This window comes from Salmo trutta, chromosome 34 (genome assembly GCF_901001165.1).
Source record: "Salmo trutta chromosome 34, fSalTru1.1, whole genome shotgun sequence".
Lineage (NCBI taxonomy): Eukaryota > Metazoa > Chordata > Actinopteri > Salmoniformes > Salmonidae > Salmo > Salmo trutta.
The window spans coordinates 10,414,533-10,427,439 of record NC_042990.1 but is presented as its reverse complement, the minus strand read 5'-3'; the positions used below and the strand labels follow the sequence as shown (position 1 = coordinate 10,427,439).

At 44.1% G+C, this 12,907-nt stretch overlaps 1 protein-coding gene across 2 annotated transcripts; it reads left to right on the top strand.

Annotated features, from left to right (window-relative positions):
* The first annotated feature begins 1,316 nt into the window (after positions 1 to 1,316).
* Positions 1,317 to 10,727, top strand: LOC115173535 (uncharacterized). 2 transcript variants are annotated; one of them, XM_029731717.1, is made up of 9 exons: positions 1,317 to 1,542; positions 3,256 to 3,314; positions 3,675 to 3,695; positions 3,858 to 4,130; positions 4,451 to 4,750; positions 5,141 to 5,428; positions 5,654 to 5,832; positions 8,963 to 9,061; positions 9,355 to 10,727. In XM_029731717.1, exons 2-9 carry the CDS (start codon positions 3,269 to 3,271, stop codon positions 9,796 to 9,798), a joined length of 1,650 nt encoding a protein of 549 aa, XP_029587577.1. In that variant the 5' UTR covers positions 1,317 to 1,542; positions 3,256 to 3,268; the 3' UTR covers positions 9,799 to 10,727. The 2 variants fall into 2 exon arrangements, with proteins under 2 accessions (XP_029587577.1, XP_029587578.1); XM_029731718.1 differs by lacking the exon at positions 1,317 to 1,542 and adding an exon at positions 1,581 to 1,655.
* Positions 10,728 to 12,907: the final 2,180 nt, after the last annotated feature.

Sequence of the window (12,907 nt, the reverse complement as noted above, 5' to 3'; positions counted from 1 at the left end):
TTTCGAAAACAAAGCATCCTTCACTCATGCTGCCAAACATACCCTCGTAAAACTGATTAACCTACCGATCCATGACTTTGGCGATGTCATTTACAAAATGGCCTCCAACACTCTACTCAGCAAATTGGATGTAGTCTATCACAGTGCCATCTGTTTTGTCACCAAAGCCCCATATACTACCCACCACTGCGACCTGTATGCTCTCGTTGGCTGGCCCTCGCTACATATTCGTCGCCAAACCCACTGGATCCAGGTCATCATTAAGTCTTTGCTAGGTAAAGCCCCGCCTTATCTCAGCTCACTGGTCACCATAGTAACACCCACCCGTAGCACGCGCTCCAGCAGGTGTATTCCACTGGTCATCCCCAAAGCCAACACCTACTTTGGCCGCCTTTCCTTCCAGTTCTCTGCTGCCAATGACTGGAACGAATTGCAAAAATCACTGAAGCTGGAGACTTAAATCTCCCTCTCTAACTTTAAGCATCAGCTGTCAGAGCAGCTTACCGATCACTGTACCTGTACACAGTCAATCTGTAAATAGCACACCCAACTACCTCATCCCCATATTGTTATTTATCTTTTTTTGCACCCCAGTATCTCTACTTGCACATCATCATCTGCACATCTATCACTCCAGTGTTAATGCTAAATTGTAATTATTTCACCACTATGACCTATTTATTGCCTTACCTCCCTAAACTTCTACATTTGCACACACTGCACATGTAGTTTTCTATTGTGTTATTGACTGTACGTTTGTTTATGTGTAACTCTGTGTTGTTGTAGGTGTCGAATTGCTTTGCTTTATCTTGGCCAGGTCGCAGTTGTAGATGAGAACTTGTTCTCAACTAGCCTACCTGGTTAAATAAAAGTGAAATAAAAAAATAAAAGAAATAAAAAACACAGCATGGCAGCAACACACCATAACAACAACATGGTAGCAACACAACATGGTAGGGACACAAAACATGGTACAAACATTATTCGGTACAGACAACAGCACAAAGGGCAAGAAGGTAGAGACAATACTTCACACAAAGCAGCCACAACTGTCAGTAAGAGTGTCCATGATTCTTTGAATGAAGAGATTGAGATAAAACTGTCCAGTTTGAATGTTTGTTGCAGCTCGTTCCAGTCGCTAGCTGCAGCGAACTGAAAAGAGGTGTGTCCCAGGGATGTGTGTGCTTTGGGGAACTTTAACAGTATATGGTCTGATATACCATGGCTGTCAGCCAATCAGCATTCAGGGCTCGAACCACCTAGTTTATAAAGGAAAATAATGCAGAGCCGAACCTCCGGAATCCGGATTCTAACGAAATTGCACGAGCTCCACCGATCATTAATAGACCACAAACCGACACCTACCGAAACTCTCCAGATAATCCCGATTCGTAACACCATTGAAGTCCCTTTATTTGACGGGTTGGGGGTGAGGGAGAGGGGGCGATATTAAGAAGAAAAAAAACGAATTTAGCAGAAAACCCTACTTCCTGTACCCCGCCCGTTCCATCTGCTGCTTTCGGATCCAAGCCTGTCTGAAAGGTATTTACCAGCATCGAATTATGATTCATTGGTATCTGCTCAGTTCTAGCGTTTTTTTTATTTTACCAGGAAATGTATGGGTTAAATTTGGTCGTTTTTTCGTTTGCTGACTGGTAATTTGGCTGTTTTTTTATGCATGTCTAACAGCTATATCTAATATGCGTGATTTAGGGCGTGTTACTGGTAATAACGCAGCAGAATCGGGTAGGATGACAGTAATTACCTTCATCTTCACCTAGAACACATAAAAAAAACATGATTTTACATGTAGAATATAGCACTTCCCATAAACAAAGGCTAATAATAGAAAATAGAAACGGGGGCAATGACTATTGTTGGGCACCAGGCAGCATTTCATAGGCTACATATGCTATTTGGGAAGGTTGAACGGCCTCTCTGCTTCTTCAGATTGTAGCCTATATCCTTACAACGAACACCAGAACAAACACTATGGAGGAGGGTTCTCCCCCATCCCTCCCCCTCTCTCTCCCCCTTCAATCATTTATGTAATTGATGAACGAATGGTAGTTCAATGTGAAATTGGTGATTCTTCATCATTCGTTTGATGTCCTGCCCAATGCGTTAATACGTGGACACCCTGACAGGACACCCAATCGTTAGGTTTCGTAATGAATGGGAACGACAGATGGCGAATTTAGCGTAGTCGCTGAGTACGTGTTTGGTATGGTCACATAGTCACTGTACTGAAGAGAGCATACAAAATCCACACGCGTGACGGAAATCCTAACCGGAGTGAGGAGGAGTCTCCTCTATGTCTTTCAGATTCCTCAGAGCAGTGGAGTCACCATCATTACCACAGCTGTGTATTATCTTGTTGGGACAGCCCATGCAGCGGAGCGTGACACACCCTTGTCGCACCACCGGTGTATAGACTGCACACGGTTTTACTGAGAGATAGAGCAAGAAAGATGATGATGCTCGCGCGTGTGTAGTGGAGGAAGAGCGACACGGGGACGTCAAACTCATGATATATGTGCGGGGAATTGGGGTGAACAATTTCAGCTGTGCATTTGTTAAATAGACTCTTGACCCTTTCAGAGTTCTGATTGATGTACATTGTTATTGCATGCGACAGGCTCAATCAACCTTCACTCGAACGTAGATTAGCATCCTTCTCAGATACTGAACACAACCCATTGGAAATCAATTGCTTTCAAAACTCTGGCTACACTTTGATTGTCCTGAATATGAGATGCAAATAGGGAAGAGCTAGTGCTGTCATTTCTTAATTTATGCCGCTGAAAGAGACCATGCTTATTAAACAGCACTCTGTGTTCTTTCATGGTTGTACGCTAGATCTTTGGAGCCACTTAGCTCCTTCTCCTTCCCATCTCCTGTCACTCTAAGCAGAATGGTGGTCTACGCCTGGGCTAATGTCCAGTCTAGTCTAATGGTGGTCAGCCTCATCATCATGATGAGGCTGACTAACGCCCTGGGGAACTACAAGCCACTCCTGTTAACCTCGGGAAATGATGTCAATACCACTGCAGACACCTTTTCTTTTTTTCTTCAGTTACAGTAGAATTTACTGGGAGTAGGTTATTGAATATGAGCTCTTCATGTCCAGATTTAAACTATACCCTATTATGTTTAGTGAATCTTCATATCTCTACATGCATGTACAATCATTAAATCCATATTTAGATAAGCAATATCCTGCTGTGAAAACCACTTTTTATTTGGTGTTTTCAGAGATTCAATCAAGATGAAAATAATTGGTGTTGCCGTGTTTGGAGCCGTGTTCTGCACTGGTAAGCATATTGGGGAATTAGTCACCAGGGATTTAGGTTGAGGGGTTGAAAGAGCATAAAGCAAAGTTTGACACAGTCACATGATTCTATCAGATTTTATTCACATGAGTGCAAATTGGTAGAGTCATTTATTATCTGTTCCTTTTTTCCCCTCATTAATTTATGGAGGGTTTGATGTTGTTGACAGAAGTTCTATTTTTGGCAGTGAGAATGTAGGGCATTTACATTGTAAACACTTTGAGATATTTGCCAAGTTCTGTGGTTTCTCTTCCAGCAGAACAAAGAATGTCTAACTTCTTGAAGGATCTTTGACAAAGAACATAAAGTAATGCTAAAATAAACCTCTCTTTTACTCTACAGTTCTGACTGCATCCCTAAAAGGTAAAATCATGCATGATCTACAGTTTTTTCTGTCTTTGACTGTCAAAACCTGAAGATTGAATATGAATACCATCACTAACGTTTCTCTGATTCGGACATATTATTCCTTATACTCTGAGTCCCTTTATCAATCTCCACCTCTTTTCCATTCTCTGTCTTCAGTCAAAGAAGAACACAAGATTGCTTTTTTCGGCGAGGATGTGCACATCCCACTCCCATCCCTAGACAGCACTGAGGTTCTCTTCAAGCCCGCCTCCAACCCAACCGCCGAGGTGGCCCTGATGAGGGACGGGCGGGTGGTGGGCCACCGGGCCCAGCTTAACTCCCTCAAGCACCTCATACTGGAGGATGTGGGGGAGGAGGACGAGGGCATGTACATGATCAAGAACACCGAGGTGCCTGCCGATGTCAAACACATCCTCCTCCTTGTCAGGGGTACTGTTCTTCTAATTACTGTACAGTTAAATAATCTTCTGTTCTTTTAATTCTTCCAACTTTTCTTTTAACGTTGCAATCGACTTGTTTGTGTCCTTCTTATCGGTGTTTATCCAATACATTCACTACCCAAGATTGTATCCTAACTGCGCAAACAATGTAACTCTTAGACGCAGATATCGATCTAAATGAGAGTTTCTTGCATTTTTGCCTGCAATCGATTACGATCACTGTTCTGATGCAAGTGCAACTGTATAGGAATAAAATATTCCCCCTGAGCCCAGAGTGACACAACTGTGCTGCTGTGTGCTCCCTGGCAGATTGCGCGCTGGAGCAGATGGTCAAGTACGGTGAGACATACCACATCCCACTCAGCGACATCTTGGGCCCTATCACCCTGGAGTTCAGGTCCAGTCAAGCCCAGGCCAATCAGACCACGGAGCCACCGGCGGTGGTGCTGCTCAACCAGACTTCCATCCCCGCGGAAGAGTACAAGGGCCGTCTGAGTGTCTCAGAGAAAAGGGTGACTCTAAGCATGGTGCAGGGGACAGACGAAGGTAGCTTCACTGTATTGGACCGTGACGGGAAAGTCAGGAGGAGGTCATGCCTTAACGTTAAAGGTGAGATGAGGAAGACCACAGTCCGAGAGGGCGTGGTCAATGTCAGAGATGGAAGGGAGATAATACTTGATCCAGGGGTTTTGAAATTGTGGTTAGTGGTGTGGCCAAAATATGGCTAAATAGCCTTCCCTGTAGCTCAGTTGGTAGAGCATGGTGTTTGCAACGCCAGGGTTGTGGGTTTGATTCCCACGGGGGGCCAGCACAGGGGGAAAAAAAAAAATGTATGAAATGTATGCATTCACTACTGTAAGTCGCTTTGGATAAGAGCGTCTGCTAAATGACTAAAATGTTAAAATGTTAACAAAGCTTGAAAGACACAGGCCAAGGTAAGAGCAAACAGAACTATTTGACAACTTTGATCCTTTTTTATCTTGCCCCTTTGTTCCAAAGAGCACCAGAACTTCGTCCACCTATCATATGGCAGAACTTTGAAGATCAACCTGTTTGTGGACCACACCAAAGTCAACCTCTTGTACACTCCAGACTGGGACCGGAAGGACCGGGTCATACTGGAGCAAGGAGAGCTAGTGGTGCCGTTGGACCCATCACTGGACGGCAGGCTGACTGTAGAAGGCCCCATGTGCATTCTGGAGAGGGTCCGGGTCAGTGACATGGGGCTCTTCAGAGTGACAGACCTGTTGGGGTTCCCTGTGACCAACATCTACCTGGAGGTAGAAGGTAAACCGTGGGTTGTCAGGGAGGAGACTAGGCCTTTAACATATGGATCCATGTATCACCTCTTTTAATGCTCTTTCCTTTCTCTTTCTTCTTATTGTCATCGATGGGACTGTCTATTTCACTCTATTGTTTTCACCTCCTCCGTCATCCATCTCTCCTCTTTTCTTGGTGTTCCTTTCCTCCTTGTCTTCCCTTTCCTTCCTCCATCCTCCCTCTCTCTTTTAGCATATAAGTTACCCACGCTGTATGTTGCAATCCTCTCCTTATTGGGCTTCCTGGTCCTCCTCTTGCTGGTGTGCCTGTTCTCCTGCCTGACCAATGTGCGCCGTCGGGCGGAGAAGGCGAGGCAAATTGCCCTCATCGCCCAGCAGGCGGACAAGGGGGATGGAGACGCATTCGTCAAGGTAACTCACCCTAACGCTTCCTCAACAGGGGTGAACACTTTAAGACACCACGATGCAACCCTTTTACTATAGTTAAGCAGTATCTGCTTTATCACACCTGGGTGCTATTCTCATGTCGAAACACTTGCATTTATTAACAATTATCGGCCATTGTCTCTTCAAGAGCGCAGTTTTCACATTTTGGTCATTCATGAATATTCTGGAACCATGTTACTATGATTGTAGGCCTAATATACTAGTAGAACGAAGCACACTGCGACAATGGCTCAACATGATTCCAAAACGATAATGCTATATTGCTATTACACAGGTCGCGATTGCAAAGTGATTGTTAGAGAAATATTGGTGATGGTAACCCCTCTTAGAGGGATAGTGAGACATATTGGATTCCTTACCCTGTAAGCGGTCTATGTACAAGGTATGACGGCAACCCATGCTTTGGTTTTGTTTACCTGGACGCTGTTTCAACGGCTAACCGTTTAGCATTAGTGGCACGAATCCAATGCAAGTCAATGCGAACAACATTAGCATATGTCCAAATCATCCTAAAGTATCTTCAAATTGGTTTTGTAACTCAATGTAGTTACTTAGAGATGGTTTGGACATGAAGCATGACAATGTTAACGTTGTTCCCATTGACTTGCATTGGATTTGTGCCACAAATGCTAAAAAGTTGAACAAAACTAAAGCGTGGGTTGCTGTCATACCTTGTCCATAGACTGCTTACAGGGTATGGAAAACAAAATGTCATTCTGTAAAATGATCACTTTACGTATGGTCAAAGAAAGACGTCAGTGGACCTCTAACTGTATTTGTGAGTGATCGTGTGCACCTTTGTCTGTCCCGCTCTCTGTTCCTTTGTGTGCATTCCTGCGTTCGTCTTTTAGTCTCAGATAAATAGCTTTAATTACACTCAAGGTCCTAATTTACTTTTGTTAATTCGCTGGAATTCACTATGGAACAAAACCTGTCTGCCCAATGTCGGATTCCTGGATGTGTGGCACTTTGAATCACACAAAATGAGATCATCCACATATCATTAGTCATCACTCTCTCCACATGGCAGATTCCATCACAGTGGCCATTTCAAGTGTTTTGTCTGCAGCCCACAATGTTGCCGTTGTCACACGATGAGATCACACACATATCATCCCTCACTCCATATTGCAGAATCCATCAGTGGCAATTTGAAGTGTTTTGTACATTTGCAGCCCACAATGTTGCCATTGTCCACCCATCATCTTCATCTCAATCCTTATGTATTTGGTCCACCCAATAGATGTCAGCCTAATTACAAGTTTGGGGAAAATCGAGTTAACGATTTGCCTTTGCGTTACGTTTCTCCCTCTTAAAGGAGCCTCGGACGGAGCCTCTGCTTGGTGAGAGAACTGTGTTCTGGCTTCATTCCGTAGTGTTAAGTGGATGAATCTGTATTGGTGTTTGTACTAACGCTCTGGGGATGGTCATAGCGTCACTATGCTGTGTGGGCCTCCTACCACCGTCAGTGATTATTTGTCTGTGCCATCCATTCCTCACCCCTCCCTCCTTTCGCCAAATCTCCAAGCTGACAAATAACTGCAGTTACTCCTTCATGATAATTCATGATAACTGCAGGCATAGCCTCAGTGCAAATAAGCATACAGATGCAGCCGTCCAATACGATTCAGCTATTCTCAAGCACACATGCACATATATTGTTGTTGGCGGGCGGAGTTACCAGGTAAACATGTATGTGTGAGTATGTGCTGATTTGTGTGCGTGTGTGAGTCTACTGTGCGTTTGTCTAAGATCGGGGCAATAGCGATTAACATAACAATTGGCTTGGTGATACTGGAATAGATCTACCACTTGTTTTCTTGATTATATGCTGTGGTACATTGTGAATTGCACATTGGGAACCAGGATATGTCCACCTAGTTAGTGGCACACTTACAGTAGCCTACATGCAGAATATACAGACATAATGTGGGTTTAGGCTGTATAATACACTGGATTAAGTTGCCACCCGGACTACGATTATCACAGCAGTACACTATGGTATTATAGCAATTAGTGTTCTCTAGTAACGGAATACTGTGGAGATGAGTTCATAGACATTAATTAGTGCGTCAAATAACTACTGTACTGTGTACATCGACCAAGAGCATTATGCATTATGACATCATGTAGTTTAAGAGTACACACTGGGTGGGCTCTCTGGACACAGATTACTCCTGGACTAAAACACATGCTCAATGGTGAATCTCTGTTGAGGATGCTTTTTAGTCCAGCTACAGGCTTAATCTGGGTTCGGGAAGCCGGGCCAATTCAAGTACTGTAGCAATTATTCAAAGTATGCGACACTGTACATCCAAGTAAGATTGCATTCTTGATTGCCAAAAATTTAGGGGAACTCTATCGCTTAATCAGCTATTAGCCCAACAGACGTTTGTGTCAAAGGTGTGCCACTTCTGTTTCTTTCTATTTGTCTGTGTCTATGTGTGTGTCTGTAATTTCTGTACACCTGATGCTATACATTTTTGTGTTTGAAAGTGGTGTACCGTAGATAATTTACATGTATATATTGTGACATGATGTGAGGGGCCTCTACTCTTCTAATCCCCCTGTAAGGTGTTTGCTCTGGAGGCTTAGACGACACTATCAATATGCAGCGAGGCTTCATGTCCCACTTCATTATGGATTTCTGGAGACTAGGCGACAAACCTGGACAGCCTGTCTGATTGCCTTTGCGCTCCCCACAGCAGTTTCCGGAGTGTTCCGACGTAAAAATCGATTGATCTACCACATCTCTCGCTCTCTCCTGACATACACACTAGAATGCGATTCCCTGTCCCTCAAGAACGATGGCTCCCTGAAGCCTGCTCCTCTAAACTTCCAGGGTGTTCATTTCACGCCAACAACTCCAGTCTCTCAACTTGTCACTCTATATATACACACCTTACGATCTTATACATCGATATAAGAGCTTAATGTGCAGTACATGTACATTTTTTCCCGCCAACTCCTATTTACCCGTATGTGTTTTTTATGACGCGCAGTATACATGATGAAGTGAACCTGTGATTGCTACTGTAATGTGGTTGCCGTGGGTTCCTGCTAAAATAGGACCCTCTTGTGCTGTTGTTGGTAGGTTGTTCAAGAGGCCTATACGCGTTTCGCTGAGGAGTCCACGTTGACATCTACGTGGGACAACAGCAATGCTACAGAAAGCACTGAGGTCACTATTAAGGTAAGCAGGGCTCAGGAAAACAGTATGGGCTGGGAAATGGCCTACCACTTGGTGCGCATGTTTAAGTTGCAAGAGGAAAACCGATTCCACCATTATAATTGCAAATGTTTTAAATAAAGACAGACAGAAACACGGGGGTAATGTTTCCATAAAAGGCTGAAAATAACCTGTCTCCACGCCAAGCAGTACCTAAACTACATTTGCAGAAACATCCGAAATGATTCATTCATGTTCTTTTTTTTGCTGACCCTTTCTTTACACACCCCTCCCCCCACATGACTTTCCTTCCACAGGGTCTGGAGGTATCTAAAGCAGGCCGCTACCACACTCTCTCCTCGGACAAGAACTTCCTGGAGATGAGCGACTCGGGGGTAGAGTTCAATTCCTCCGGCCTCCCGTTAGACAGCGAATACGAGACGGACATGCCCCAGACCTTCACCTCCCACAAGCTGCTCCTCAACAACTCTGACAGCGTGGCCGCCACCGTCATCCCAGAGGGAGACCAAAGCGCCAACTGGACCCCCGACTCGGCCATGAGCCCCAGCCCCGTGACCCAGGCCCGCTTTGAGGCCGACGCCCCTGAGGAAGACCTGATGGGTGACAGCACGCCAGAAATGGCATCCAGGGGCGCCGAGCTGGCTGGAGGACTTGAGGCAGCCGACAGTGTTGCTGAGCCTGCCGATAAAGCAAGCAGCCCATTGATTCCCAGTGCCACCGCAGAGAACACCACCACCTGAGAGCTCCTGCATTGTATTCCTAAAAGTCAGACACAACCCACCGGACACCCTAACAATCTTTACACTTCAGCCTCAATTACTCCCCTACTCACACAGACACTACCCAAATCCTGATCACTGCTTTTTTAACCTAAAGCTACAAAAAAAATACTTGTTGTAAAAATTGCCAGTCTAAATGCACTAGACTTTCTAAAGAAAAAAAATACAAGAACTTAGCTCATTAGAACACATGAATTCTGTGCATACGGGAAATGCATGTGTAACGGAGTTAAGCACATACCGTAAGCTCACTCCACAGCTAGGTGGAAATGTCGCGGATGGAGCCATCCAATTGGTACCTTTTGGGTGGCTCAACCCGTTGGAATGTTGTCAAGGAGGGCGGTCACGTGTGTGGTGAAGTAGAGGATCACTGGATCGAGCCCAGTATGTGGCAGTTGGACTGTGGAGGAAGCTAAGCTGTTAACAAGCCCCGTTACACATGTTTCTAAATTAGACTTAAAGCCAGGATGTATCCTTAGCTGGCCCAAGAGGGAATTGATAGTATTAATTACTGCGTACTGCATGCATTCCTAAGAACCACAGACTCAGAGATAATAAGATAACTTGGTGGACTAAGGGAAAATTCATTAAGATCAAAAGGAATGAGTGCACACTGATATCAAAGTAAAAAATGTTTTAAATAATCCTGTAAAAATGTATCCCAGATTTCCTATAATGGCAAAAATGATGACATTTCTGACAGAGCTACAATATATTTAATCCATCTTTCTTATTAGCATTGAATGTTCCTACCACTGATACTGTATGTGGGGCCATAGACATAGTAGCAAAATGTATGACATAGGCCCAGGGTAATAGACCAACTTAATTTTACAAATAAAATTGTAATACTAGACTAACAAAACCAATAAAGACAATTTTATAAAAAATAAAAAATCTTGGTAAATAACGCTTCTGACAACCATAAGCCCATAGTTTCTGACATAGGCGCTACACCGCTACAATTTCATTACATAAAGAGAGACACTATTAACAGAAATTACAGGCAAGGCAGAAGGCTTTGGCACCAACTCAGAGAAAGCGCTTGTCTCAGCATATAGCCTCAATAGAATACCAGAGTTGGAGAGCTAATTCTTGATAACTGATTCAAGCCTCGTAGATTGAATAACACCATGTTATGCAAGAAAGCTTGTAGTGTCCCTGGGCATGTAACAAGGTGTCCAATCTCTGCCACTTTTGATGACATCATCCAGTAAAGCACATGTTTACTACATCCCTCATCTTGCCAACACAAATGACCCGGAACTAATACAACGGCAACTTCACATCATGCCATTTTGAACCCATCTACATAAGGGGATGTTTCTCATTACAACCCCAGCCACTGCAGAACAAGCCTTGGAACAGGGACTTCTGGTTGGAAGGGACCTGAACGTTTGGATCGTTGCCCTTAAATAAAGACAGACTCAGGAGTGATTGTGGAGGAATAAGATGATGAGGCAGACCTATTGACAATGAATGACCTGCATGATGCCACCCTTCCTTTTTTACATTTTTAGTATCCAATTGGTAGTTACAGTCTTGTCTCATCGCTGCAACTCCCGTATGGACTCGGGAGAGGCGAAGGTCGATAGCCGTGCGTCCTCCGAAACACAACCCAACCAAGCCGCACTGCTTCTCGACACAATGCCCCCTTAACCCGGAAGCCAGCCGCACCAATGTGTTGGAGGAAACAACGTACACCTGGCGACCGTGCACAGGGGTTGCTAGAGTGCGATGGGCCAAGGACATCCCTGCCTGGCCAAACCCTCCCCTAACCCGGACGACGCTGGGCCAATTGTGCGCCGCCCCATGGGTCTCCTGGTCGCGGTCGGCTGCGACAGAGCCTGGACTCGAATCCAGAATCTCTAGTGACACAGCTAGCACTGCGATGCAGTACCTTAGACCACTGCACCACTCGGGAGGCCCCCTTTTTTCATTCCTATTTTGCCTGACTACACGGCCCAAAATGAACTGAGTGCTGAATTGATAAATGCTAACGATTAAGCCAACTTTCCTGACAGACTGAAAACACATCGCTTACTGAGATTGGCGCGCCAACAAAGCCAGCAAGTTATTAAGATTCAATGCCCTTGCTGCTGCATTCATCACGGTCTTTATGGGAGAAGGTTTGCACATTTCCTTTCAACACAATATGTGCTGTCAGATTCATTTATTTGAACCAAACATCCCACCCAGAATCTCTAAACGAATAACAGTCGCTACTTCATCTCAATTCAGTACAACATTTTTTCAAACGCATTGTATTTCAGATAGGTGAGGATGCATGCCTTGATTATAATAAAGCGGTAAAGTCACAATGCAAAACAGAACATGATTCTTAATCCAACATCGTGATTGCTGAACTGTTGAAATTTCTTAGATTATTGTATTGTCTAAGTTCTATGAGGATTGTACTGTCAGATAGGCCTAATATCCCGGATCTATTCAATATATTCAGTCTGAACAGGAAAAACGCAGAACCGTTCGCCAACCGTTCAGATAACATCAGTGAGAGATGTCTATCTGTCCATTTTCCGCAAATATACATTGCAATGACATCCACCATCAGTCTATTTGCTTCAGTAACACTATATTAATACACCCATTACGTCGTCTGACAAACCATTCCACTAAAGCTTCCCATTGGTTTCAACTCTAGTCCAATCAGGTTCTGCATATTATTAACGAGGGCATTCTGTATGTCGATAATTGGTGTGTGTATACATGCTCATGTTAAAAAGATCAAAACAAAGGGAATGAAGGGGTGTAACAGTCCCAGGCATTTTGGGACGCGGCATAGTTGATGTTGGGGACAGCGTCTGCTAGCAATATCGCTACCTCGTGTTGTGACCGATTTCGGATGTCCGTGAGTGGAACTCAATGGAGTAAGGCAGACATGATTGGTGTCTGAAAGAAAAAGCACAAATATAACATGAGAAACAGTTAAAAGTAGAACAAAAATGTTGAATTGCAGCTATTGTAAATAACACTACCTACAAAATAAAAAGTATGATTCTACATTCCTTTTTTTGTTGAAAATTAAGGTTAAATTGTTTTTAATACAACA

What these genes read in the sequence shown, in the direction of transcription:
- LOC115173535 (XM_029731717.1), top strand. Translation starts at nt 3,269, where the DNA reads ATGAAAATAATTGGTGTTGCCGTGTTTGGAGCCGTGTTCTGCACTG. An exon ending in TCTGACTGCATCCCTAAAAG is followed by an intron (nt 3,696 to 3,857) that starts GTAAAATCATGC and finishes CTCTGTCTTCAG; the next exon opens with TCAAAGAAGAACACAAGATT. An exon ending in GTCATGCCTTAACGTTAAAG is followed by an intron (nt 4,751 to 5,140) that starts GTGAGATGAGGA and finishes TTTGTTCCAAAG; the next exon opens with AGCACCAGAACTTCGTCCAC.